The 27724-nt window shown below is 49.9% G+C and overlaps 10 protein-coding genes across 10 annotated transcripts; 4 read left to right on the forward strand and 6 right to left on the reverse strand.

Annotated features, from left to right (window-relative positions):
- Positions 1 to 66: 66 nt before the first annotated feature.
- On the reverse strand, positions 67 to 693 carry N7481_003280 (uncharacterized protein; the record flags this gene model as incomplete). Its single annotated transcript, XM_057262499.1, has 1 exon — positions 67 to 693. The coding sequence occupies one exon, from the start codon at positions 691 to 693 to the stop codon at positions 67 to 69; it is 627 nt and encodes a 208-aa protein (XP_057124160.1).
- An 849-nt stretch (positions 694 to 1542) lies between these two features.
- N7481_003281 (uncharacterized protein) lies at positions 1543 to 1888 on the reverse strand (the record flags this gene model as incomplete). The annotated part of the gene is made up of 2 exons (XM_057262500.1): positions 1543 to 1789; positions 1863 to 1888. 2 exons carry the CDS (start codon positions 1886 to 1888, stop codon positions 1543 to 1545), a joined length of 273 nt encoding a protein of 90 aa, XP_057124161.1.
- Positions 1889 to 3732: 1844 nt separating this feature from the next.
- N7481_003282 (putative ABC transporter) lies at positions 3733 to 6186 on the reverse strand (the record flags this gene model as incomplete). The annotated part of the gene is made up of 6 exons (XM_057262501.1): positions 3733 to 4340; positions 4422 to 4575; positions 4632 to 4711; positions 4772 to 5228; positions 5355 to 5583; positions 5672 to 6186. 6 exons carry the CDS (start codon positions 6184 to 6186, stop codon positions 3733 to 3735), a joined length of 2043 nt encoding a protein of 680 aa, XP_057124162.1.
- A 1091-nt stretch (positions 6187 to 7277) lies between these two features.
- On the reverse strand, positions 7278 to 9387 carry N7481_003283 (arginine--tRNA ligase; the record flags this gene model as incomplete). Its single annotated transcript, XM_057262502.1, has 3 exons — positions 7278 to 7698; positions 7765 to 9062; positions 9163 to 9387. The coding sequence occupies 3 exons, from the start codon at positions 9385 to 9387 to the stop codon at positions 7278 to 7280; spliced, it is 1944 nt and encodes a 647-aa protein (XP_057124163.1).
- A 1468-nt stretch (positions 9388 to 10855) lies between these two features.
- Positions 10856 to 13450, forward strand: N7481_003284 (uncharacterized protein; the record flags this gene model as incomplete). Its single annotated transcript, XM_057262503.1, has 1 exon — positions 10856 to 13450. The coding sequence occupies one exon, from the start codon at positions 10856 to 10858 to the stop codon at positions 13448 to 13450; it is 2595 nt and encodes an 864-aa protein (XP_057124164.1).
- A 436-nt stretch (positions 13451 to 13886) lies between these two features.
- N7481_003285 (phosphatidylinositol phosphate kinase family protein) lies at positions 13887 to 14998 on the forward strand (the record flags this gene model as incomplete). The annotated part of the gene is made up of 2 exons (XM_057262504.1): positions 13887 to 14159; positions 14240 to 14998. 2 exons carry the CDS (start codon positions 13887 to 13889, stop codon positions 14996 to 14998), a joined length of 1032 nt encoding a protein of 343 aa, XP_057124165.1.
- Positions 14999 to 15563: 565 nt separating this feature from the next.
- On the reverse strand, positions 15564 to 16809 carry N7481_003286 (2EXR domain-containing protein; the record flags this gene model as incomplete). Its single annotated transcript, XM_057262505.1, has 2 exons — positions 15564 to 16254; positions 16286 to 16809. 2 exons carry the CDS (start codon positions 16807 to 16809, stop codon positions 15564 to 15566), a joined length of 1215 nt encoding a protein of 404 aa, XP_057124166.1.
- A 1229-nt stretch (positions 16810 to 18038) lies between these two features.
- On the reverse strand, positions 18039 to 18698 carry N7481_003287 (uncharacterized protein; the record flags this gene model as incomplete). Its single annotated transcript, XM_057262506.1, has 1 exon — positions 18039 to 18698. The coding sequence occupies one exon, from the start codon at positions 18696 to 18698 to the stop codon at positions 18039 to 18041; it is 660 nt and encodes a 219-aa protein (XP_057124167.1).
- Positions 18699 to 22540: 3842 nt separating this feature from the next.
- Positions 22541 to 23916, forward strand: N7481_003288 (uncharacterized protein; the record flags this gene model as incomplete). Its single annotated transcript, XM_057262507.1, has 4 exons — positions 22541 to 22711; positions 22791 to 22992; positions 23053 to 23409; positions 23492 to 23916. 4 exons carry the CDS (start codon positions 22541 to 22543, stop codon positions 23914 to 23916), a joined length of 1155 nt encoding a protein of 384 aa, XP_057124168.1.
- A 1620-nt stretch (positions 23917 to 25536) lies between these two features.
- On the forward strand, positions 25537 to 27280 carry N7481_003289 (uncharacterized protein; the record flags this gene model as incomplete). The annotated part of the gene is made up of 4 exons (XM_057262508.1): positions 25537 to 25651; positions 25714 to 26536; positions 26590 to 26833; positions 26894 to 27280. The coding sequence occupies 4 exons, from the start codon at positions 25537 to 25539 to the stop codon at positions 27278 to 27280; spliced, it is 1569 nt and encodes a 522-aa protein (XP_057124169.1).
- Between the last annotated feature and the right edge of the window lie 444 nt (positions 27281 to 27724).

Genomic DNA, 27724 nt, shown 5'->3' on the forward strand with positions numbered 1-27724 from the left:
CGTCGTTGTGCGGGAGGTATTTTTGATGTTGCTTGGTCCCCTCCACGCGATATCCCTCGCTCACGGTCACTTGCTCGCGCTCAGTGTTGTGTCTTCCTCTGCAACGTCTCTCGCCCAACCGGGCGACTGGACTTTTGACGGCGAACCTGCCGATCGCCAGGGGAGGCTTGCGAAGGGCAGATGGTCGGGCTCTGTCAACGTGCGGAGAGTGTGAAGTGGTGGTGTATTCCAGATCGCAACGTCTCCATCGAAATTGGTGGGAAAATTAGGCGGGCAGAAACGAGAAGGGTCGGGCGGCGCAGAGAGCGTCGTTGGGTGTTCGTGGGTCGCAACAAAGTCCGCCGAGTGGTTGAGAATGGACTGCAGCTGCAGCTTGTGGCCTTTGGGTTGGGTTTGATTTGGGATATTCTGCCTGACTGGTACCCAGTGGGGGTGGTGGAGTAGGGCAGCGATAAACGATAAGGGGGTAGTGGGTGATACCCTAAGGATGGAGAAGAGGGGGAGAAGGAGAGGGAAGAAGAAGAACGACAGAGGGAGGGAGGAGAGCGACAGAGGAGAACGACAGAGGAGAAGGACAGAGGGAGAGAAGGACGACAGAGGGAGGAGGAGAGCAGCTGACTGAAGTTTCACGAAGAGGCTCGGGTGCCCGAAGGAAAGAAGGAAAAAAGCGGAAGTGGGGAGGGCCGTCATCATAAGGAAGGAGCGACTAACAATTTGTGTGACCAGTTAAGCTCGGGACCCGCTCGGTTCCCTGGTTCACTCAAGTATACAAGCATAGCATAAGTATAAGTAAACAGACAGGGAGTAAGTAGTACACTATCGATACTATCAATACTTGGTATCCTATCAAGTATACTGATCTAAGAGGCATTTGCATTTCATTCATTTGAGATACATACACTTACACTCACTACTTTCATTCATCACTGACAGAGACTACACTGCACCACTCCAATCCACCGCCCAATTGCGGCCCAACTAAGCCGCCGCCACTCTCCTACAATCAGACACTAACAACTGACCCATTCTACCCCCATTGTCATTGTCTCGCTGAATTATCATAGAACAGTTGAACCATGACTCTCCTACCCGAGAGACTCAATACAATGTCTTGTCAATGTCAATGTACTTCCGAAAAGTCGGTGGAGATGCCGCCGCTGCATGTCGACCATCCACAACACTAGTATCTTAACTTACCAGCACACTAACCCCCGAGAACTCACTAATGTCCGTCCAGGTGTCGCCACTTCCATCGGTGGATCCCGTCGAACCACGCTAGAACAGCAGCCTCTCCGACCAGCCCGGCCCATGTGGCGGGGCCTAATGGGCCTGGTATCTTCTCCGGTGACTCTGACTCATTGGAGGGGTATAGAAGGGAAGGGAAGGGAAGTAGGACTGTACAGGTACGAGTACATACTCAACACTATCGTAGTAAGTGACAATGACAACAGTAGACATCTAGACTAGTGACTCTGTCGTGGTACACACTGTAGTTAGTGTAGTGTATGCAATTCCGTGCCGAATATCCATCCACCATCCCCATCACGAATGACGTGCAGCACGGACACGACCATCCTTTCCCTTCTCACCCCATCCCTCACCTCCTTGCGTCGTCGCCTCCATCTCTCCCCTTCCATTCCCCCCCCCCTTCCAAGGCCCGCACGACCGTGAGTCTCGCACGTGTGAGCGTGGCCGATAAGTCTGCATTGCAAGTCGTGCGCGCGGGAGATGAGCATTGACCTGCTCCGGGTCCTGCTCAGCCAACAATGTCTTTCCGCACGCCTTGTACCTGTACCCGTACCTGTACCTATACCCGTCCATCAAAGAGGAAAGAAGGGGGGGGGGGGGGGGGGGGTACATACATACAGAAGTGTAATTGTCTGTCCATGCTCGCAAAAGAGGGGGAAACCAACTCGCCCCAGACAAAGACCAGACCTGGATCATCCATGCGGCTCTACTAGCTAGTGTACATAGGCCTCCACTCCAGCTAGTCCAGCCGTCCAGAAAGAGGAGCCTAGTCTAGTCTACTCTCAGAAGGGAGTACGAAAGAGAGCATACAGTACCATGATTATGTCAGAGCAGAGCAGAGCGAGATCCGTCCCGATCGCGATCTCAGATCGGTCCATCTACTTTGCTTATTTATTGTATTGTATCCTACTCTATGCCATTCCATTCCTTGTCAAAACCGTCTTAAATTCGCAATCCTCCAGTCCTACCCGCGTGCTTCAATAAGCTTCAAGTTTCCCACGCATGTCATCTCGTGCTATACTTTGACTTTCGGCAGGCATACTTCGCACTTACTTGACTTTGACTTCACCTGGATTGGCCTTCTCGGTTTCCAAGATTCCAAGATCCATCCATCCCTTTCCTCGGTTACAAGTACATGTATATTGATACTTACTTATTAGTATACCACCACATAGTAAATATGTATGCACACATGTACTGTACTGCCAGTGTACATACAAGGAAGTCCCCGCTTCCTCATATTCAACCCCCTTGCGTCCTGTTCTGCAGGGTGCCATCAGCTCCGAGGGTCGCGCTCTCACCGCTCTTTTGGAATCGAGATGCCATGCGTCCTCTCCTCGCCCTCGCCTCTTTCGTGGGTGTATTCTTAGATTTGGATTTGGATTTGGATTTAAGTTCGGAAATTTTATCTTTTGCCACAACTTGAAGTGTGCCTACTTGGTGGATTTGATTTGATTTGATTTGTTATCGAGTCTTCCGCGGGGATAGTCCTTCCCCCCATAGGATGTTAACTATCCCATAAACTCCGGTAGAGTTTTGATTTGGTTTCCCATCTCATGGGATGGTTTCTAAGGTTCAAGAACTTGCGTTATAATTTGAACGCCATCACATCCGAGTCCCCCGTGATCTATGCTTTGCTCAGCTATGCCTTGCGGCAAACTTGGATATTCACTTTATCGACTCGGAATCGTTATCAACGGAAATGGAAATGAAAATGGGTGATTCATTCTGCGCTAGACAGATACACATATGTACAATGGCAATTACAATTACAATTCCCACCCACCCTCTCCTCGACCAGGTGACTCGATCGCCCTCTCAGGGCTCAAGTCGTACGAACGTGATAGTGATGGTCGTGGCATCCCATGAGAGCCCGTGTCTGGACCGGGGGGGGCGCTGCCATTTGTGGCGCTGGAATTACGGCATGGTATGTTCTGGCTAGGTTGTTCGGTTCAGTTTGGCTCGGGCGATTTCCCAAATCGTGAAGTATGAGTATGCCCTGCCCTAGCGCGCAAGGTTGGTGATAGAATGGGAATGGGAATGGGAATACGTGGACATGGGGGCTGGCACTACCCTACGCTCGTGCTGTAACTGGCAGATAGATAGTCATGCGTAAGAAGAAAAAGAATTTGATTGGAAATCAGGAATTAAGCTGGATTTTCTCCGGTAAATCAGAAATGAGAAACCGAACGCCCCGGTGTACTATCTACTAACTAGTACAGTAAAGTAAAGTAAATGTACTCTGCCAAGCAAGCTAGATAGCCGGATATGGGATAGAGTACGGAACAGATGTCAATGTACAAGTACATGCCATGCCATGGGCACAAACGCAAACGCAAAAGTGAAAGTGAATGCGGGGGTGCAAGTAAGAAACGAGAAGCGAAGCAACGCAAAACAATGCAACGCATTACCGCCTCAGAGGCAAACAATGAAAAGCGTCTTGATCTCACTCACACGTCTTGCCTTAGCTTGTCTAAGCTAAGCTTAGGTCTTGCGCAACGACAGCGCAATCCATCCAAGGAGTCGATACACTGCAATGATACCCACGAGAATCCCCACCCATTTCCCCGTTCTACCGGTTGCATATCCATATGTCTCCAGGATGCCGGTTCCACGGATCTGACACTGATCGGCGAGGTCGGTGTTGTACATGCAATGGCAGCCCGTGCCGCAGGAGTAAATGCGGTCCGAGAATTCGTTTACCATCATGCCTTGGAAAACGTAGGCCTGGAAAAATAAAGGAAAAGGGATTAGACTCAATTCGATCTTCGGGGACCGGGACGGGGCTGTAGCTGGGGGTTGGGCTTGGCTTACCTGGTAATCGATGTAGTGGAAGACGTATTTCCAGAACGGATTTAGAATCGTCGGCGTCACGAGGAATCCGCCCACGCTCATCCAGAGCCCATTGGCAAAGGCGACCAGTGCGAGGGCGATGACAAAGCTCGGAAATATGGCCGTGACGAAGACGACTAGTGATTCGGCGGCGACTAGGTCGAGGAAGAGCCACATCACCCAGGTCATGAAGGCTTGGCCGGTGGGCTGGAAGTTGGAGAGCCAGTAGGAGATTATGGAGAAGAGCAAAGCGATAAGGACTGTGGATGTTAGCGTTCAGCTCTGGCAGCGATGGCAAGGGAGGGATGGTTGAGGGACGAGTTTCCAGATGAGACACTAACATAGATATGGCAGACCGATGAGAAAATTCGAGATGATGAATGGAGTTGCCCCATACAAGCCATTCGCTCGCTCTTTGGCAAAACTCGCTCTATCTTCCAAGAATGCCGGGACGTATGCTACAGCCATGAACGACATGAATGCGCAACCGAAGAACTGTGTCAATGGCTAGTTAGACGATCTTCTCTCATACAATGGGTAGGGAAGCATACAATGGCATTGACGAATGGCTGGATAGACTCTTGCGTCGGCTGTAGACGCAGCCAAACTGTACCCATCATGATGGCAAGACCTGGAACAAGTTAGTATTTCCACTTCCATGGAGACATTGGACTGAAGCATATCCACGTACCAAGATACATCACTATGCGAATCCCGTATGCCACCACATCGCGGTAACTCTTGATAAACGATCGATGAAGCAAAGCACCAGTGATCCGAATTGACCCCGGTCTCGCAATATCATCCACGTCCACTCCACCCTCATCCTTCTCCGCGATGCTCACTCGATCAAAAATCTGTCGTGAGATAGCATCGGCTTCCATAGACTGGGCCCACGCATGCTGGATAAGCCGAACCCGTTCTTGTGCAACCTCCTTCGCATTGCCGAAGTCGGAGCTTACAATATCGAGCAAAAACTCCGCAGGATTAGTACTACCGGGAATCGGGTGCCCAATCTCACGGAAGTACCCATCGATGCCAGTCAGGGGGCCGAAATAGCATGTGCGGCCGGAAGATAGCAGCAACAGCTTGTCGAAGAGCTGGAAGGTTGTTGTAGACGGTTGGTGGATACTTGCGATGATTATGATCTAAATGAACCATGCCATTTACCCCGATGTTAGCCCAACTGATCATCTCTTTGATCTTGATCTGCAGTCTTATTTGCAATGCGTCTGAAACTCACGTTGTTGGCTCTGGCTAGCTCCTTCGCATACGACATGACCTCGAAACTGGCCGTCGAGTCCTAGACCACTGGTCGGCTCGTCTAGAAATAGGATCTTGGGGCAAGTGATGAGCTGGCTCGCCACGCTGGCACGTCGTTTTTGACCACCGCTGATGCCCTTCCGGATCGGGGTGCCGACAAGGGTATTGGCCTGGTTCTGGACACCGAAGGCCTCGAGAAGCGTGTCAATACGCTCGATGCGCTGGCTCTTTGTCACGGAGCTGGATTGATTCAACCGGGATATATCAGTAAGATGGTCGCCAGATTCTCCCTGCTTCCACCAAGTGGTGCTGGTGTTCGTTGACATACCTGGGCAGAGAGAGGTCTGCTGCAAACTTGAGCGTCTCGCGCACTGTCAGTGATCCGATGAGAGTATCTTCTTGCTCGACGTATGAAGTCATGCGACCGAATGCGCCACTGTCGACCTTGGTCCCGTTGACATAGCTATCGCCGAGAACTTTGGCGCCCGATGCTGCTGGGCGACGTGCCAATACGTTGAGCAGGGTTGTCTTTCCACAGCCCGATGGGCCCATCAAGGCAACCAGTTCACCTGGGATCATAGGGGTAAGTAATGGTCTCAGTTTCTCTGCCAGCGTAGATTCGCTAACCTTGCTGCACATCCCCGACATATCATTGATCAGGTCTCGAGCATCCTTCGTCTGGCGATCCTTGACGGTGACGGTCAATCCTTTCCACGAGAAGTTCCGAACACTGCGATTCATGAGGAACTGATGATCCTCGTTGCGTTCGAGATCCGGGTCTGGGGCCTTGGTCCTGGTATCATCGACCAGGGTTGGCTGGCTGTGCTCTTTTGGTGCGTGCATGCTGGCTGGGGAGAGAATTCTAAATTTCTTGGAGTTGGACAACCGGTTGAACGACCAGGTTGAGATCAAGATCGAATCCAAGTTCAAGTTCACCTAGGATTCTCTCACTGTGAAAGGGTGGGTGATTGGGATGATTGGGGTGATTGGTCGGGGTAGAGAGAGAGGGTTGCACGATCTACTTTCTACTTATATCATTCAAATCTGATCGGGGAAGGTACGTACCTGGCCCAGCCCAAGCTGAACCGAGAACGGAGTCTAAGAGTGCACATGGCTGGTCCCCGGGATCCTTGACCTCTGCAGGGGTGTGTGGGTAGGCTTAGTGTACACTGTCTGTTTTGAGGCTGAAGGGCTGTTGTGGATCTTAGTCAGATTGAAGATGGTCCCCGGTTCCCATCGTTAATAGTTAATAACCTTGGTAAACTTAGCATTCCCCGGCACCGGGCACCGGGCATCGGGGAACCCGAGACCATAGTTAACCCCGGCTTAAGGTGAATAGGGCTTTTATCATCGGGCTCTGTCTTGCTCGGTCTGGACCAATATCTTATAAATTTCAAATCTCTCCGATAGGAATGCTTGAATGTCCCCGAATCCATGAGATTTCTTTCCCATCTTCAATTTCAGGTTTTCACAGTGGATGGGTACCCCCATCCTCCCCTCCCGCTGCCACCCGTCACCCGCTAATGCGCCAAGCCTCCCACTATTGATCAATGCCTTCGCCCATGCCAATCATTGCCTCGCTTATCCTGCACTCTGCAAGACCATGCCTCAATCCCATTATTAGTAGGGGACATGGACGACTGCTACTGCAACTCTTGCCCGTGAAGTCACATCGATTTTAATGGTTTATTATTATTTATTGCTAGTTAGTAGTACTAATACTACTCTATACGGAGGGAAATACTGGAAACTTGAACCGAGCTAAATAGCTATTTTTGATGAACCTAGCTTTTGAGCGCCGAATGCATCTAGAAATAATCGTGGAATCGGGGGATCTTCAGAACATGAAAGAAAACGGTGGTGGTGGTGATAAGGGGGGAGGAGAGTAGGTGTGTGTTGCAATTCTATAGGAAATATGCTTCCCCACTGCACTTTTACATACGCTGCACCGGGTTCAGTCCCAGAATGCGCATGCCGTTGTTCAGCACCTGGCGCGCAGCAGCGTACAGAGCCATACGGGCCTTCTTCGTCTCCGGCTCGCTGCCAATCACCTTCAGCACGTCGTAGCTGGAGCTCAGCATGTGCGTCATGCGGAACAGGTAGCTGAGGACAGTAACGGGTTCCTGGGTCTTAGCAGTGTTCAGAAGAACGTCGGGCCACTGGGCGAGCAGACGGCACAGATCGGTCGCGTGCTGCTCGGTCAGGATGTCAAAGTTGGCGCTGGGGAGCTCGTCCACGTTCAACTCGGACTTGCGAGTCATGGAGCAGAGACGAGCGTGGGCGTATTGCAGGTATGGGCCTGTGTCACCCTCGAAGGAGGTCATGGCCTCCAGGTTGAAGGTGTAGCCGTTGACACTAAAAAATGAGAAAGTTAGCATTTGGGAACGATCAACCTTCTAAGTGGGTATCGTCACTACTCACCGCTTGCCGGTCATATCCTGGACCATGACGGCAGTGATACCGAGAGTATCGGCTGTCTGCACGGGGTTCTCGACCTGTGCGTATTTGGCATCGTTCTTCTTCATCACCTCGTGCATCTTGTCGCCGACATCGCGCAGGATATCGTCAAGGAACTTCACCGTACCCTTGCGGGTGGACATACCGTGGACCATACCGAAGTTGATATGCTGGCAACGGCTGGCCAGGTCCTTGTGGCCGGACAGCTCGGTGATCTTGAAAAGCTGTGCCAGATGCAGATCCTGCTGAGAAGCAACAACGTAGATCATCTTGTCAAAGTGGTAGGTATCATCACGCTCGGTGATGGCACCAATATCACGGGTCAAGTAGAGAGGAGTGCCGTCCTTGCGGATGATGATGGCCTTGCCAAGCTTCTTAGCGCCGTGCTTGGTGAAATCGGCAATGACGGCGCCCTCGGAGTCCTCGGCGACACCGGCCTCCTTCATGGACTTGTAAGCCTTGGTCATGCTCTCAGCCTTAACTTGCGACTCTCCAGAGTAGACATCGAAGTCAATGTTCAGACGAGCATAGGTCTGCTTGTACTTGGCGATACTGAGATCACGGAAGCGGCGCCATAGAGCGAGAGCCGAGGGGTCTTGATCCTCCATGCTCTTGAAGTAACGACGCGCCTTCTCGTCCTCGCTAACTTCCACAAGCTTGGCGAGCTCGGCCTCCAGGGCGGAAACATCCTCGCTCTTCTCCTTCTTCTCCTTGATCTGCTTCTTCAGGTCATTGATGGGCTCCTCCTGGTCCTTGACGATCTTGTTGACCTTGACGTAGACATCGAAAAGGTGGTTGATGGGGTCCTTTTGGAGAGCCTCCTCGTTACCAAAGTACTCGAAACCGTTGGCCAGCAGACCGTACTGCTTACCCCAGTCACCGAGGTAGTTCATCTTGATCACATCCCATCCCATGACAGTGTAAAGGTTCGCGAGGAAACCACCAATGATGGTACTGCGCAGGTGACCGGCGTGGAAGGGCTTGGCAATGTTGGGTGAAGAGAACTCAATGATAATCTTCTTCTTGCCCTTGGAGGGGTCGGAGGGGTCCTTCAGACCTTGGTTGCCGTTGGTACCGTAGGCGGCCTTCTCGGCTAGAACGCGGCTAAGGACAGTCTGGATAAGGGGCTGGCCCTTGAAGAAGAACTGCAATTGAGGGCCGCTAGCGGTGGGCTTGTGGACGAGGTCGGAGTCGGGGAACTTGTCGGCCAATTCCTTGCATAATTCCATAGGGTTCTTCTTCTTAATCTGGAGAGAGGGAACCTAGATGAAGAGAGTCATAAGTTAGCATTTCTGCTACGTAGAGGGAGAACTATAGGCCAATCCATATAGATCCATATAAGTGTAAGGTCATATCACATACTGCCAGGGTCAGATCGCCCTTGTCCAGAGTGTTGGTCCATTGCAGACGAGTGTAGATAATGGCCGGGTCAACATCGGCGACCTTGCCCAATTCCTCCGAGATGTGCTCGCGGTAGATATCGACAGGGTTCAAGGTGGGAAAGCAGCCGGGGAACTTGGAGGTCGAAGCAGTCGACTGCAAAGTAAGAGCCTCAACGGAGGTGGGTAGGCTTTCGGCGGACGCCATGGTGGTGTAGAGACGTAGTCGCGCAGGGGAGCGAAGGGCGCGAATCGAGAGGGGGGGTTTGCAGGCGGGAAGTTGAAAGGAAGCGGGATGGAGTTGGAGAGGCACAAGGATACAATGACCGAGAAAAAAAGACGTCTAATCGCCGGGCCCCGCTTAGAAAACTGCGACCCATAAGGAGGGGAGGGGGAAATCCAATTTGGCCAATTTGGGGGGGTCTTTTTTTCTGCGGTGACTCAGTAATGCCCAACATGGTGGGCGGTGAGGTTGACTCCGTGCGTCATGTGATGGTGGGGTACCCTGTATACAGTCGGAGTAGGAGAAGTTCTTTGTTCAAATTGACAAAGAAATGGCAGAAAAGGGTTTTAATATTGTCAAGGTCGGTTGGATGAGTCTTTTTCTGTTAAATTTTAAAAATTTAACCTGAACTCTTAGTACAGGTGAAATAGGCTAATTCGAGTCTGTGGCCACCCCAATAGTAGGAATGTATATATACCAGTATCATGATGGCCTGCTAATACTGTGTCATGGGATGATATATCGCGGCAACCGGTTGAACTTAAAGCTGTGGAGGTTCAAGTAGGATATTGTCAACCTTGGAAGAAAACTTGAATGAACTGTTTTTTTTCCGCCTCGGAGGCCTTGATTCAATTTCTCGGAAATATTTTAGCTTCAAGTTCGAGTTCCCAGTACTTTTCGCCAATTTCAAGCTGGCATTGCTATGAATGAGCAGCACGCGATAAGGATTTATCGAGGACCCACTCGCAAAGATCCAAAATCGGGGCTATTCCATTGCACCATGGAAATTATTAGGCTTTGCTAGTCATGCAAAAACGCGGACATTTGGAAACCATAATTTCCTCTGACTCACGATTTAATAGATGTAGCTCGGTAAAATTGATTTCCGGATCGACCGGGCGTGGATCACCCTGATTCACCACGAGCTGTCTCATACTCGTGGTTATTTTATCCTCGCTATCTTCTTCCCGATGTGGACTAGTCCACGGCGATGTCCGCTAAACATCCACTATCTATGTAAGTGTCATAGCATTTGGAATACATACGATGAAAACATTGTTTGCGTGAACGCTTTATGAAATGTTTTGGGTATTCTGGTCGGTGCTAACAAGAAATCATCAAAATCCACTGCATACTAGACAGCCTAGATGAAGGCTTGGAGATTCTTTAGAAGTGGTTGAATCCAGCATCCCAGCCCGTCGGCAAAGATGACTCGATTCTTCGGTGGATAAGAGGGGGGGCAAACCACACTTAGGTTAATCAGGTTCGTGAGATGGTTCCTGGATCGATCTATTGATTCGGGATCTGGTCTTGGCCTGTCAGCACTTTTAATAAGAACTCGAATACCCCCATCCTCCCGATAATTCACCGATTCATTCATTAATTTCTGTTCTTTCCAGAACGTCCATTCTTTTGAATTCAATATTTCTCAGTCTTTTCCGCATATCCCATCATGGGTCAATTCCGGGCCTGGACCTCGCCATTGGTCCTCTTGGCGCTCCTAGTACAAGGAGGACTTGCCGTCACAATCACAGCTATAGCACCAGTTGCTACCTCGCTCACTACTTTTACATCAACCTACTCTGACACAGTGACCAATACTATCACGAGTATTGTTCCAATTACCACTACCCAGACCACATGTACCCCTGGAACCACTAATCCTCTCGATGTTCAGTGCACCAATGGCGTGTGGTCTAGCAATGGGGCTTACTGGCAAGAGTGGTGCACGACGGCTTCTTTGCAAGGAATTGCCAGGCTTATACTTCCTCTCGGCAATTCTTACCAATGCCGTCTCTACTGCAGTATCTACGGCGGGGTCTGTGAGGCCGCCAACTATAATTCGCTCAATCATCAATGCGTTTTGTTGAGCCAAGTCACGGCAACGGCTGCAGTTAGCAACGGCGCATATGCAGCACTGGAGAGATTTACCACCAACCCGTGTGTTGTTACTTCGACTGGGTCTTCGACCCAACTCTCAATTGAAACGGCGGTGGTGGAACAGACGACAACTATCACGGCGACAATCACTCTTCCCACGAGCACCTCATCTCCATCTCCCGCTATCGCTACTAGTAGTAGTGCCGTCTCATCTGCTGTTGCAACGACCCCAACTGCTTCAGTTTGCAGTGTTTCCACCCTGTCCACACTTCCCACCACCTCCCAATGTGTTGATGGATACTATCAACACGATGGATACTATTATCAAGTCCTATGTGATTATAATATCGAGAGCTATTCGGGCTTTGACATCACAAATTCGCGACAGGATGACATATGGGGTTGCATCGAAGTCTGCTCGCAGTACTCAAACTGTGTTGGGACCTTTTGGTTCCAGGGGATCTGCTACTCTCCAAGTTCGTCGCTTGTCTACCGTTACTTACCCTACGACTATGAGGACCCGGATAACAATGTCATCGAATACATTGCGATGCGATTGGATGGTAACCCCTGTCCGGCATCTAGCAGTAGCGTGTCCTTGATTCAGTCATCAGCTGCCTCCTCTTCTGCTGTTATGTCGTCTTCTGCACACACATCTGCACACATTGCTTCTTCTTCTGCCATCGTGACACCAAGTCCGGTTCAAGTCGGTGTGTCTTCGTCGACCCCATCACCCCGAAGTTCATCTACTCCACTCATTAGAAGCACTGCTACGATTTCACCTCATTCTGCTCCCCCGTCTTCTGCTAGACCCTCATCAACACCCGTTGCCCCTACGCATAGTAATTCCGTGACTGTGTCTCCGCCAGCTGTGTTCTCCACGCCTGCGTCTTCGGTGCCGATACACTCTGTCTCCGCGCCTTCCGAGATAGCGTCTTCTGTCTCAAACCCAGCGTCTTCCGTGTCTGTGCATACATCTGCATCTTTCATCTCCACATCCGCGATATCCTTGACTTCTACAGGCACACCATCTGCACCAGTTCCACCAGGAAGTGAGCCTTCAGGACATGAGTCTTCCGGACCGGTACCTTCCACACTGGCATCATCTGAACAAAGAAACCAACCAACCGGCTCCCCGGGCAACTCAGCTAGTTCAGGATTGACTATGGACACTTCTGTATTTGGAACTGCTACTCAAACAACCGGACAAACTACCACCACTGCTCCGGCCCAGTTCACCACTTCAACCGTCTTCACTACTGAAGTACATACTGTTACCGCCTGTCCATCGTCAGTTCTCGACTGCCCCGCGAGAGAAAAAACCACGTATATCACCACAGAAACCATCGCTGCCTATACGACCATTTGTCCCATCACCGCTGAAGAGACCGCGGCTGGCGCAAGTCCAACGGGAGTGGTTGGATCTAATGGACAACATGAAAGCTTGACTACATCTACAGTTTTCACCACCCAGCTTCATCCTACGGTAGTGTGCCCATCACACGTAAAGCACTGTGCCAATTCCCAGAAAACTACCTCGCTCGTCACAGAGACCGTGGTCGCCTACGTGACTGTCTGCCCTGTTGCCGAAGCAGAGACTACTTCTACAGCTTCTGTTCAGGCGCCTTCTCGTGACCAAGATGCTGCTACTACTCTCACGACTGTTACCTACATCACGGAGACCGCAACTTTGGCCACAACCTATAAGACGGTCAATTCTGGATCTACCACCGAGAAGACAGCAAGCTATATCAGTACCACGGTCACCCCAGTAACCGAAACTGTTGTTGTCATTGGTACTGAAACGATCAATGTTTCCCCGACTCACGTTCCCAATAGTCAAGCTAATGGATCCAGCACGCAATCTACTACTGAATCCAATGGAGGAAGTACAGAAACTGCAAGTGGTGTGAGTGGTTATGATAACGCCAGTGCGGCAGTCAATCACGCTTCATTGAACATTTCTCACTCCACCATTCCGTCATCTTCGGCATTTATTTCTTCGACTACCCAGTCGATCCAGAGTGGCTCATCCATGATTACCAGCTCCTTAACTGGTGTCTCCGCTACTACTTCTCCTGCCTATAATGGCGTTGCTTCCAAGACAGCTTCTTGGTACTTGTCCTCTCTTTTTGCTCTGGCTGTTGTGGGTTATCTTGCCTGGTAATACTTTGTACACTCCGTGATCAATACGATCTTTATAATTGATGAAGATCTGCATTAATCCTTGTTATATTATTACATAATACCAAAAAATCTCCATTACAATGGATTTGATATGTTCAGGACGATTCTAAGATTCGCTGGCGCCGCACCATAAAGAACTCATTTCTCACCCCAAAGTAGTATTGTGAATGGTAGCATAAATAACAAACACCAGAAATATTTCTTTAATGCCAATACAAAGGTTATCTCCCTTAGTGCAACTGATGTTTTCCATATTAACTAGTGCAGATCATCGGCCGATCGGGCATTGACCGGCCTGACGTCACCACAATCCAAGGTAACCAACATCTGCAAAAGCAGGTCCAGTTCTACACAACACGTTTTTCTCGTGTTCTCCTGAACCGAACTCCTTCATAAATAACCCCTTTCATCGCATAATGGGAACAAAACGGCGGGAAAAGGCCCTGGCCAAGTCCATTCAAGCCGGGCTACTCCGCGATCCAGACCGATTCAAGAAATCAGCATGGGGCTCCATTCTAGCCTTCTTCACGTTCCAACGGATCAAACTCATCCGACACGAAAAACACCTCTTTGAAAAACTCCGCGGAGAGGTGTGGGGATTTGACGAAAATGAATACCAGGCGAGTTTTCGGACAACGAGTGGCCAGCCTCCGCTTAAGATGATGGGCGATCTTGGCTATTCTGGTTCGGTAGGTTTCTTTTATCAGACTCGACACTGAGAAGGGCATAATAAGTGCCAGTTCGTATTGACGACTAACGACATATGCAGACATTCATTTCAACACTCGATGGCCACTATGTGATTAAAAGTCTCCCCCGCCATTTCGAATACACATTTTTCGAATCAGACCTTTTAGAGCCATACTTTGAATTCATGAGAAAGAACCCTGATTCCGTTCTCGTCTGGATAACAGACTACATTCTATCCCCGTACACCACGCTCGGCACGCTATGCGGCTGCACCCCAGCCCACCACATAATCATGGAGAACACACTCTGCGGCAAAGCCGACGACCCCAACGGCGATAATTGGGAAACATACGACCTAAAGCCAATAAACTACTTCTACCCCGAGCGCGACCTGATGCCCGAGTCCCTCGTCAGCGAGGAGACTCTGAACAAATTGGCAGATACATTCAACGACAAGCTTCATCTGCGACTTTCGGATTCCGAGACGCTCTTGAAAGCCGTTGAGGCCGATACTCAGTTTCTGCAGGATGCGAATGTGGTCGATTACTCGTTCTTTCTCGTGCGAATTCCCGCGTCATCGAATCCGGAACAACCTTCGGGGAGGAAAAGTCCTTGGCGGGAGGGGATTCAATCTGCGGATGGCAGGTGGAAGTATCGTGTGACTATACTTGATTTCTTTTGGGCGAAGCATAAGTTGCATGCGCAGGCTTTGTCGGGGGTTGTGCAGACTTTCAATGTTGTTGGGCAGAAGGGGCCTATGTCGATTACTACTACGGCGGATGAGTATCGGCAGAACTTCTTGAAGATGATCCAGGAGATGATCCAGGTACATTCATAGATTTTTTGTTGGCTGGCGTTTGATTTTCCGATGGGACCAAAATGAGCAGCATAATCGTATACGTGGAAGTTTACTTTTTTATTTACAAGCAAATAGCTCGCAAGAATCTTGATCTTTTCGAACAACCAGAGGAGTAAGAAGGAATGATAGTAGAATTTGTTCGATAGATGGATAATTTTCCTGTTTGCAATTACCTAAGGAGAAATACTAGTATGTCCTACGGAATCTACTTCAAATTTTGCAGTGCCGGTGCCTAGGGGATGGCCTAATTCCCACTATCCTTACAAGATTCTAATTCCGCGCGCATGTTCGGCGTGTTGGATGTTCTAGCAGATAACCTAGTATTGATGCGAGTCACTACTTTGGTAGGTTCTTATGTACGTGATGGGACCAATAGATCAGTGGATCTATTAGCATGCTCAATGGAAATGTTGAATTTCCATTAGACTAGTATGCACTATATGCACTAACTCCGCAACCATATATGTTATTGAATTCTCCAGACGCCAACCACCTACCAACGCTTTTTGAAAAGGGAAACTCCCATCCCGACACCCCTTCCCCCTCAAATTCTCTTCAGGGTCTTTCGGCTTTCGGCCGCCATGGCATTCTCCTCGGCGCGCTCATTTAGCCGGATCGACTGATACTGCCCCATGAGGGTGTCAGTGTAGTCGTGCAAGTATCTCCCGGAGTATATCTCCCTCCGGGTGTTGGTCGAGCAGAGGGATGAGCAACCCCTGACGCAGAGTCGGAAAATGATGACGGGACGGAAGGTTGGCATATCGTCGTGGGCCCATTGGACCCAAGGGTCATCCATGTCGAAGATGAATTCGTCGAAGCGTGGCGGGGTCTGGGCATAGAATTCGACGAAACGAGCTCGATTCATGGGCTCCGCACTGGGCTCACTGCCAGGCGGGTTGAGGAAGCATTCGGGGTTGCGGGATGGAATATTGTGCTCCTCGTCGTAGACCCTATGGTCGTATGAGTGTGAGGCTCCGTATCTCTGTGACATCCAGTTCATTTTCACGTCCTTTTGCCACTTGGTAACCTCTCGATGAAGTCTCTCCGTGTTACGGAGGAGCGCGAAGACGGTCATAATGTCTTGCTCTTGCGGGTAGACATTCTTGACCTCTTCGTAGATCTTTTCGATCTGCGCCGCGTCGAAGATGTCGACGATGTGAACGAGACTGTCGCCTGTGCGGCCAGAGAGGGTTGAATTGAGGAACTGCACCGGGGGCATATGGACCTCGATGGTCCTGAGGCAAACCATGAAGCTTGCGAGATTACTTAGCTGGTCTGCTGCCACCCGGGAGATTCTTGGCTTCAACCCCCCCGAGTTCCATGGGAAGTCGTAGATAACGGAGAGGGTAGATGAGGCGGGCCGGGATGACGATGTCCTGGGCTTGTTTCGCGAACTGCATGTAGTAAGAATCTTTGCCGTAGACCGCGCATTCATCCGGGTAAATACATCCCAGCGAGCTGAAGGCGACGATATCATTCGCTGGGTTGAACCACGGGTTGCGGGTGGGGATGGGGATGTAGTCAACGAAGAGGTGGCTGACATCTCTCTCATCCAGGGCCCAGGCACACTGGCTCAGGACAGCTTCTCGAGACTCCTGGCATACTCTACTCACGACAGGCGGTCTTGTGTTCTGATGGGCAGTCCAGGAGAGGCAGTTCTCCGAGTGAGCGGACAGGTACATCACGGGTGGGACTTCGAGCTCGACCACCCTGCCCTCGATGCATTCGAGCCAGATCATCCGTCGAAGCTCCCAGGGGAGGAACGGGAAAAGGTGAAATTCGGTGGCCATGGCGCTTGATTTGAGTGCTGAAAACGGAATGAAGCTGTTGATCAAATGTGATGAAAGGTCCGTGGATATCGGACAGATACGTTGACAGTCGAACGAGGGGGGGTTGCCGATGGGGATATGGGTCTTTCTTAAGGATCACGCAAGGTGTAAGTTGGATGAAAGGTTGGAGATAGGATGGGAGGTAGAAGAGATGTGACGAAAGATCAGTGGAAATGAGACGGATTCTTCAACGGTCGAACGAGGAGAATGTCGATCAGAAGACGCATGTGCCTGAATGGTCATGCAAGCTGTAGGTTGGATGAAATATTGGAAAAGGGACGGAAGGTTGAAGAAATGATGTCAGGTTGAGGAAGTGAGAGAAGGTGGTATCTGCTGGAAGTTGGACATGGAGAAGGAGGAGTGCCGGTTGATATCTCCTTCAAACTCAACGAAATTTCAGACAAACCAGTAAATGTAGCAGCATGTGCAAGAGCAACGGAAGTGCTAGCTACAAATTAAGTTGAATCCTGATAATTGTCTTGTTTGAAAAATACTACGTTCGGCATTGCCATGCCTCGCATGAAGTTCGAAACTCTAATTGGAGGCTCTTGAAGTCCAAGAGGGCTGTCAGTGTCCTGATTAATGACTCATTCAACTGAATATACAGAAAGAGAGTGAACTTAAGCTTATTCCTATATATTGTAGATATCAACTCTGGGAGCTGGTACACCACCACAACTCATCATTGACCCCGCAGAATCCAACAAGCGTCGAGTCAAGTAGGAAGAATAGGAAAGTTAGTCTGCTGCTCGGCATTTTCGAGAGAAAAAGTTTTGAATGAATTGTGTCGTGGATTCGATGATCTGATCTAGTTGGAAGTTCCACCATGAAGCTATTTACGATTCGTAGCCAGGGAAGCAATTAGGCATATACACACAGGAAATTTGAAATCAGAATTACCAGTAAAAGTCCTCAATTCTGTCATTAAAGAGTACCCACTATATGTTTTCGGAATTGTGGTATCACAAGCTGGGTTTGTGCCATCAACCTCCCGCGGCCCCATCCCCAATATCTCCGAACAAGTCTATGCCAAGGTGTCAATGGAAAAACGTCCTAGCCAACGAAGCATAACAGGCAGAAAGGTGAGTATAGCGGTCGTCTATAGAATGAATTTGACGGGAAAATCCCTCCCCACTCGGTGGGAGCCCAGAATCCCATGCGAAGCTCGGAATCTCCTTTTTGACGCCTCACTAAACCCACTGATAACTCAAGACCGGGACCTCAAACACCGGCGCCGTGCAAGTGGCATTGAAGTACGAATCGTGCTCGCAGGTGAGAGGGAAATCGACACTCCCGGAGTAAGTGATAGAACTTCCATTCTCACACTTGAGAGAATGGCCACTGCCGAGGGTATAATCCATATGACCGACAGAGCTAGCCTCATTGGAAGAGCCGTAGAATGCAACGATGCGCCCAGCGCCACGATCCGCATAGCCACAATTGCTCTCGCCATGAGCGATATCGTGGATGCGGTATCCGATGTACTCGTCGTGGCAGGTCAGACCATCCTCGAAGCCAATGTCGAGCGTTTGTTTGGGACCATAGCCCCAAGGCTCATAATTGGGCATGCCGGTCCAGCAGACGTTCACCATTGAGCCGTTGCAGGTCGCTGGGTCTGGATCGCACCAGCCCTGGCCGCAGAGACACCCCTTAGTGTTCTTATCCACATCGCTGTGGACGCAGTCCAGACTGTGGGAGCCATTGAACCATTTGAAATTGGAGACGGTCCAGTTGGGGATGGGACAGCCGTCTGGCGGTGTGATGGACGAGCGTGGGTGGAGTGCGAGTGCAGCGGCGGACGCAGTGCTTGATAAGGCCAGGAAACCTGTCAGAAGAGATCGAAAAGACATTTTGTTTGGGGTTGGGGATGTGGAATCGGATGATCGATCGGGAATCTGATCGTCAGAAGGAATGATGTTGGTGGGTCTTTATATAGATTTCATTTTTCGGGCTCCTGTCTGTTGTCTGTTGCATGCGGGATGGATGGGAAGAATTGAGAAGAATTCCCCTCTCCCCTCTGCGCCTTCGTTGCTGGGCATTCTGCGCGTGGGCAGGTCCGATGCGTGGTGATTGTGAAGCTGGTGCAGTAAGTCGCCCTAAAATATTAGCAGCGGCCGAGCCCGCGAGACAAAGCCAATTGTGATCTCGCGAGGCGAAAAGGGTCTGAGACACGGAGAGGCCATTTGTTGAGGGAAGATGGTCGATTGGATTCCAGATGCTACAGGGTCTCCACGTTCCTGACAGACTAATGTACCTCGCATCGGTGAGACGGCATGAGAAAGCCGGAGATCGAGTGATCTCGAGGATCTGGAGCGACGCAATTCGCCCCACTCTCACTCTCGGTCGCAGGCTTCTAGACCCCAGGAAATTGGCGGTTCTGTGTAGATGAGAGAAAAAGCAAAATTTGGAAAAGGAAGCAAAGGGCGAAAGGGGGGAGCGTTGATGAAGGAAAAAAAAGCAAAAGTAACTTGAAATTGGGGGGAAAGTCACGACTGACTCGACTTCAGGTGAGCCTCAGGTGACTTGCTGACTTGTTGACTGCCCAGCCAAGTCCACCACCACCACCACCACCACCACCACCACCACCGACAACACACAAAGTGGAAAGTATACTAAATACTAGACATTATGCAGGTCAGATATTACTGTAACTCGGAAGGTGTAGTAGTATTGGCATGGTTGTATTCTGCCATTGACTCGAAAAAGTACTTTACTACTAAAATAGTGCCGGTAGTTGTGCTGTTTACTAACCGGGTATACTATAGTATCTAGCCTTTTCCCGGTCGCATTTGGGATAAACTCGAACAGACCGAATATATTGCTCCAGTTTCATGGAATTTTTACTTCCAAATCACACTGGAAGATCTCGATCATGAGCAGACTAGCGATCTACTAAGAATGGGGCCCCGTCTTCAGTGCAACTTGAACTGTATTGCCCCTCCCGGTGGCACGGATGGTGGCGTCTGATGTGAGTTTGGAGTGGAGGTGTGGCGGAAAGGGACTAACTAGGGAATCGATATTAATAGCCTGGACTTGAATCATTTATCTGTGACGGGGTGTGTCCTGTAAGGTTCAATATAATCACAATAGTGATTGTGATTGTTACGACGAACTATTAGTAGTATACCTACCATGGTAGAGAAGAGCGGAATAGTTAGTCTATAGTTTGGTCTACTAGTATACTAGTCGTTAACTAGAAGCTTAGAGACGGACACAACCACGGTTCTCCGCACGTGGAAAAACAAATCCATCTGGGCATATAGGGCATCCGAGAAAAAAGAAAACAAAAAAGGAAGAAAACTTAACTTGAATACAATTTGCTTTCGCAACCTTTCTCTCAAGGTTTCTGCGATGGGAACTAGTACCATCCGTATAGTTTCCCGCAGATCCGAGCCACCATTTGACCCCTGGATCTCTGTGAGACTCGGCATTATCTTTGGAACCGGCCGCCAGGATAGGGGGCCATAGAGACTATCAAACCCTGTCGAAGGTTCCCGGATGGTTTCAACGTCGATCACTCGGTCACTGCCGGTACTCCGCTGCTCGCGTTGTCCATAGGAAGGCGGCCCCTTGCTGGGGGCTCGTAGCCTTTGTACACGCACACTCCGGCCCGTCATCGAGGATACTATTCCATGGCGGAGCCAACGGTGTGAGACAATTTAACCGTCTCGGTATACTTCATGGCGGAAGATCGACGTCGACGAAGGCGCATGGCCTTGCCACGCATTTGAATTGAGTTTGAGTGTTGGCTGCGGAAGCCGGAGTCCGGAGTACTCGTTGAACTGTTTGCATATATGCAATAACACGAACTATTGCGATGCTATATTGAATAGTTTTGAGGCTCTAAATTCGAGACTGAAGTAGTATACGACGTTTCTTGCTTTTCGTAGAAAGTCAAATGGAGTGTGATTTGCCTGCAGAGCGATGGTTTTGATTTTGTAAGGTATGGTTGTTTGATTATTAGTTCACCGCCAGGCTTCAACTGCGGTATGGATGAGCTCTGGTGATACGCAATACTATAACTTAGTTCAATGTAGGTTGCGATTGGTAGACATCGGTGAATTATGTACCCTGGTCGTGATGTTTATGCTTTTAACAAACCAAACTTGAAACTTCTTCTCCAAAGGCGACTGGTCCCATATTATTGCCTCGCGAGACAGTCGTTATCAGATGGCAGTTGGGTTAATCAAGGCATTAAAACCCCGCGGCTAGCCCGTCTAGTGGAGAAGTGCCGGATGATGAACTGGAAGCGATGCTTGCACCGACAAGCCGGCTCCACACGTAGGGGGCGGTGGAAAAGGCAATGCCTTGGTAATCGAGCTTGTTGATGTGATCGCACCCTCGCGAGTTGGGAATTCCCTGTTAAGAAGGAGCATTGAAACCGATGCAGATCAAATGGCGATCAACGGTGGATTGTATTATCAGACGCGTCTAGTTGGAGAGGTGTTTACAGTAGGAAAGAAGGAAGACTGGGATCATCCAAAATACTTTGATGCGGCAGTTGTACCGAACCCTTATTATCCGGCCGATGCGGGATTCGACTGACTCGTATGCTAAGGTCCGGAGTACAGGCCGATTGTGGATGCATTAAGGCGATCATTGCTTCTTCGTGGCGGCACAATGCGTTAGACGCGGCTCATTGTGGTGGTCTATGGAGTCCGGTGAAATGGGGGGTACACCATCGCCCAAGTTAGACAAGGTACTCCGTAACAGACTCAAAGACAATTCAATAGTGGCCTTTGCTAGGGTGAAAGTTTCTATACTCCGTACTGGGTTTAAGATGAAGTGGGCGGCCTGAACAAGAGCACAAAGCAAAGAGGGTGGAATTATCAGCCGCCCAATCGGACAATTCGGTTCTCCACATTCCACGCGAGAGGGAAAACACCGCACACACACAGACACGGCTAGGATCACCCTAGGTGCGCATCATAAATGAGGCAATGATTGACATGGTCAGGTCAGTCTTGTCCGGAATGCACGTTTCAGGGGCATTTTTTTTTGGTTTGCATGCGCTTTGCCAATGCATGGACCCCACCAGAACCGTGGGACGAGGTTGGCCACGGTCGAAGTTGGCCATGCAATACGAGGGACATATCCCTGCAAGGTCCTATTTCATTCCGAGTGGGGGGGATGATCGCATGTTCATGCTACCAGTCGCGTGCTGTGGAACTAGATGGAGACAGAGCTACATACGAGTACTCGTATACATCAGTGCCGAGGCAGGGGATTGTGACCACTTGTAGCAGACGGCCTTGGCTGGAAGTGGGAAACTTCTGACATCTGTCAATGGGAATTGTCAATAGGACCAAGGGAATTCTGGTCAATCCTACTCATCCGTCCAATAAACCGCGGATGTCGGACCCTCCGTATCCACCGAACAATTCAATAGTTCCACCAGATCGACCGCGGTCTTTCCAACCAAGCCTTTTTGTTCCTTTTGCACGTCCCCCGCTCCACTGGGGTTAGCTTGACAATTTGCAATTGGATCGTGCAACTAGGAAGGTCACCTCCGCTTTTCAGCCTCGATTCAGGTTCATGCTTTTCTTATAAGGGTTCGTGAGTTTCCGCGCATCGCTCGCCGAGCTGAGAAGTGGTCCTGGTTCCGTCGATACGCACCCTAACCCACTTCACTTGGCCACTTTACAATGGGAACGGTTGTCTACCTGTTTCCCCAGTCACTCATTTTCGCATAATGTCGCTTCACGATCAATATCCGGCCTATGGTGGTCGTGGGCCAACGGACCTGCGTCTGGGTATTTCCCTCGCGGTCATTGCCACCATCTTCATGGTTATGCGGGTGTATGTCCGCTTGCGCGTTAACAAATTCGGTACAACCGCATTGATATTGTCTCTCGTTGCTTGGGTGAGATTCTCCAAATAATATTATAGTTACCTCCCATTGAGGGGGTTCTGAAATTCGTGTGTTTACTAACGCAGAACAGCTTTTTACGGCCATTACCCAAGTCTTCGGTATCCTTTCAGTCCTCCACGGTCTAGGAAACCATATCACAGTCATTGCGGAAGTCGGCCAACTTCACAATTTCCTTCTCTTTACATGGGTCACGGTCTTCTTCTTTAATCTGGCAATCCCAACCGGCAAGGTGGCGGTGGCTGCATTCCTTATTGAAGTGAACGGACAAGGCAGTAAGTGGTCCCTTTTGTAGTTCTGGTCAGAAATCACCACTCACATATCATCTTTTACAGATCCCAAGATCCGCAAAAGTCTCATCGCCGTGGCTGTTCTCAACATTGTTCTCAATATTCCCCAAGTTCTCATGGTCTGGTTCCAATGCACCCCAGTCAACGCCCTTTGGGACCCTCTTCGCCAGGACCAATGCAACCACACCAAGAGTGTCTATTATACCTATTTCGTGGGTGCGATCGCCGCATTATCCGACTTCTACCTCGCCATCATCCCAATCCAAATGCTCGTCCCATTGAAAATCGACCGCAAGTTGAAGTGGGGTCTGAGTTTCCTCATGGGCTGTGGTATTTTCGCGGGAGTCGCTGCAATTGTTCGCACCTGGGCGGCCAAATTCATTCTCGACGTCGATTCATCCTGTAAGTCAGCCTTAGCTTTTCGCCTCCCCCGGCGCCTCTGCATATATTGAAAACATGTGACTAACCCAAAAACTAAATATAGATGGCGTCGGCACCCTTTTCCTCTGGGGCGAAGTCGAAGAATGGCTCGTCCTTATCACAATGTCCATTCCACCCGTCTGGCCTCTATTCCGCCCCTTCACCACTCGCTTCATTAAATCCAACTTATCCCGTACGCCCGGACCGAGCTACAATTATAATTACCAGTACAAGAATGCCGGCTACAGCACTACAGCCATCGCTTCGCCCATGTCACCCAATTTCCCCCCGCCAATGGTCACCACTACGATCTCTATTTCGTCAGCAAAGGACGGAGCAACGACGGTTGTACCCTCGGAAACTGGGTCGAGAATCTCGGATGAGCGAACCCCGCATAATATTCTGGACAAGAATGATGCTCAGGGTGCTTGGGTTGAATTGGGGGAGATTCCGGATAAATATAAGAGGAATCGATCGCCTGTGCCTTGATTTCGAGTCGTTGGGTTACGGTTATTTTCTTGGTTGACTTTTTGTCTAATTACGCTCTCTATTAATTTCATGACTGATGCCCCTTCTTCACATATACTGGCTACTTTTGATACTCTCCTCCCGTTTTAGATCCCACCTTGCTTACCACTCACACTGTCGATAAAAGGGTTTTCTATCAAGCACCAATGGGCTGGATTAGGCACTCTAAGCTCGTTCTAACCTCATCAAGTATGAGGCAGTGAGGATGACGCCGAGATTGACCCCCAGTCGGCGTCCCAGTTACACCGTCCTCATTCATCGCGACTGGATCGCATCGCTGTCCTTTGTACCAAGGCGCCGAACTTGATGTGGCACCCACAATTGCAAGCCCTATTTTCATGGATGCTTTTTTTGATGGTATGGTGTGCTTCGTGGAGTCTAAGGCGAGGGATTGTGGTGTCGAAGCTGTAGCCTCTCTGAGATTCTCAACATGGGAGCATATTGATCAAGATATGGATTGTATCATTACGTGGGGTTGAGTAGCTGGTCACATTACATTTAATTATGAGAATAGCTTGATTTGAGGGGGAAATACTAGGCAATTATCTTTGAATCCTGTTAAGTTGGCTCGTGAGTGGTCGGACTAACTTCCTCGCCAGAGACGTATACACAGGCAACATCCAATGAGCCTCATCATGGTGGAGCCGTGACACAGAACTGCAGCCTAGTCCTGGCCAGATGGGCTGTGTACTATTGTAAACACGGTGAACATTTCCAAGCCGAACAACCAGGCTAGACGTTTTTACCTGGGCACGCTCTGGTGTCTCTAGAACTTTTTTTCGGTTTACTGCCGTGACGATTTGCACAAGCTGCCTTTATACCTTTCCGCTAGAGAAGTCCCCGTCGGAGACAACTAGGGAAATTATTACCCCGGATTCGAATGGCTTGGATTCCCAAATCCGGGGTTGGGCCGCATTCCGACCAGCCGAGGTTTAGCCGGCGGGATTAATCACCAGCCCGGGTGGCACTTGTATGGCATGACAGTTATGATGGCTGTAGCTGTCAGAGTTTTATAGTATGTGACTCCATCCGAGTCTGGTTGGGCTATTCGATTCGCTTTTCGGAATCGTCGCTTCGTGTTGCTGAAGTTAGCCCCTAGCGAAGCTAGATGCATATATTTCCATTGGAGCGATATACTACTAATAGCACAATAGATACCAGATCACTGCCCAGGTGGCAGCCTCCACCGTGGCCAGCCTTTAGGTGTAACTACTCACGAATCTTGTAAACCAACATCAAAGTGAAAACAACCATTTTGTTGCCCCAGTAGATTGTCGACTCTGACATGCCGGTCCGCCAAACGGGCCATTGTTCTCGCGCGTTTCAGGCTAGCTCGGCTCTTGAAAGTGTATGCCTCATCCCGAGTGGCAGAAAAAGCAGTAATCCGATGCGTCAGGGTGGGGAATAAGGTAATTGGAAGCAGTGGCTGGCGGTTAGAAAGGCAGTATTGGTGGAGAAGACTAATTTGGACCAGGTTCTCCGCAGTCTCCCCACGTTGGATATCCCCACGGGAGGGAAGGAGAAAGGTTAAAGGAGCGGCCATCCACGAGAAGTCCAGTGAGAGATAAGATCAAGACCAATATGGACGAAAAGATTCCTGCCAGTGAGCATGTGGAGGAGCAGCTGGTAACGAGGAGGGCAAACGAGGGAATCAGCTGGGCGGAAGCCTGGCAGAGCAGGCGCGTTTTGCTTTGGTGTGAGTTCTTCTTCTTCCACCTCCACCTCCACCTCAACTGATGCCTCTCTCTTCCCCCCCAGGCCTCTTCATCTTTCTTCTCCCAATCAATTTCGGCTATGAAGTCAGTACCGTCGGAAACCTTCTTGCCGTTGACTCCTTTCTCAAGGAGTTCGGTGTCGAAGCCAATGGCATCCTCGAGATTCGCGCTACAGATCAACAAATCCTCAATGCAGCCAGTACCATCGGTCTTTTCTGCTCCGCCTTTGCAACAGGCTTCATCTCCGACCTGATGGGTCGAAAGAAGACAATAATCGTCGGCTGCATACTTTGCGTCGGGGGAATCATCTTACAATATTTCAGCCACAGCATCCATGAACTCTTCGGCGGGAAGCTGTTGAGTACTTTTGGCTTTGGCCTGGGTCACTCACTCGGACCAGTGTTTGTTGCGGAACTGGCACCGCCCAAGGTCCGCGGTATTTGTCTGTCGCTGGTGAATACTATGATTGTACTTGGCCAATGGATCAATTCTGCCGCGGTTCTCGCCTGCTCCAACCGATCCGATGACCTGGCCTGGCGTATTCCAATCATCACCCAGATGATTCCACCTGGTCTTCTCCTTATCGGCCTCCCTTTTCTCGCCGAGTCGCCGTCTTGGCTTATCATGAAAGATAGACACGAGGAAGCAGCTCGATCATTCCGATACTTCAATGGACCTGATTTTGATGTTGACGAGGCTATGGCTATCACTACGGCTGCCGTTGCACAGGAGAAAGAGCTCTCGCGCACTGGGTCGGCGTGGTTGGATTGCTTCAGGGGTCCGGATGGGCGCCGCACACTCATCATCTGCATGGTATATATCGCTCAGCAGTTTATCGGAGTCAATTTCGTGTCTGGATATTTAACGTGAGTCGAACGAGCTACAATCGCTGGTTCTAGCCTAATATTCCTCTTCTTAGGTACTACTTCAAACTCGCCGGTGTCAACGATGCCATTGCACTCGCCCAGGTTGCATTCGCTATTCAACTCTTCGGAAACATCTGCTCGTGGCCTTTGGTCGATCGGCTTGGTCGCCGACCGATGATTGTTGGCGGTATGATAATCATGACGATGGGTCTGTTGGTCATTGGAGGTATTAGTACGATCGGGTCTAGTTCGGCACTCAAGGCGACCGTCGCATTTATGACCTTGTGGGGATTTTTGGTAAGACTTCCAGCTGCTTTTCTCGAAGGTATTCGGAGGTCAAGGTTAACATCTCGATAGTATCAAGCTACTCTTGGTGCTGTTGCATATGCAGTTGGCGGTGAAACCCCCAGTCCACTTCTACGCCAGAAGACATACTCGATCAATATCATGTCAGCCACCGCCGTTTCATGCGCTGTGCTGCAAATCCTGCCTTACCTTCTGAATACGGACGAGGCGAATATCGGTGGCAAGATATGCTTCATCTTCTTTGGTTTGTCGCTGCCCATGTGCGTCTACCTGTACTTCTGTTTGCCAGAGTTGAAGGGACGCACAGTGGCTGAGATCCAGGAGATGTTCCAGGCTGGGCTGCCTGCTCGAAAGTTCAAGGATTACGTTTGTCAAAATGAGACGATGGCTGTGGTCGGTAAGGCTAGGATTCAGGCTCATGCCGAAGGTGAAGAGTGATTAGCCTTTATGTTATTGAATTGATTCGTTGTTACCAAGTTCGCATATTAAGAAACTAACTATTGCCATCCAATCATACGAGCCTGTAGACTAGTATTAATAACGCGGGAAATCGCATATTTAAAATTTCAGCTTCCAAATTTATTTTCCCCTTAATAAAAAGGAGTTGATTTTTTGTCATTTTTTCTCTTTGATGAAATAGTCATAGAAGGCCGGGGGGTGGTGAGTTGTGAGTTTAGAGCATTTCCCCGTTTCTGGCGATGTGCTGCCTACAACTTCCCAACTGCACCCACCTGGGCAGGATGCAAACAACCCCATTGAGGGCCCATTGAGGGCCCTCGTCAAGTGAATGAAGACCAGTAAGAGATCATTCACTTTCTCACAGCCCACTCAAACCTGCATCCTCCCTTCACATGGGCACTTCCACTGGTATTTGCTGCACCA

Source organism: Penicillium waksmanii (genome assembly GCF_028829765.1).
Source record: "Penicillium waksmanii strain IBT 27052 chromosome Unknown utg000004l:1.0-5674109.0:1.0-5678898.0, whole genome shotgun sequence".
NCBI classification, from domain to species: Eukaryota; Fungi; Ascomycota; class Eurotiomycetes; order Eurotiales; family Aspergillaceae; genus Penicillium; species Penicillium waksmanii.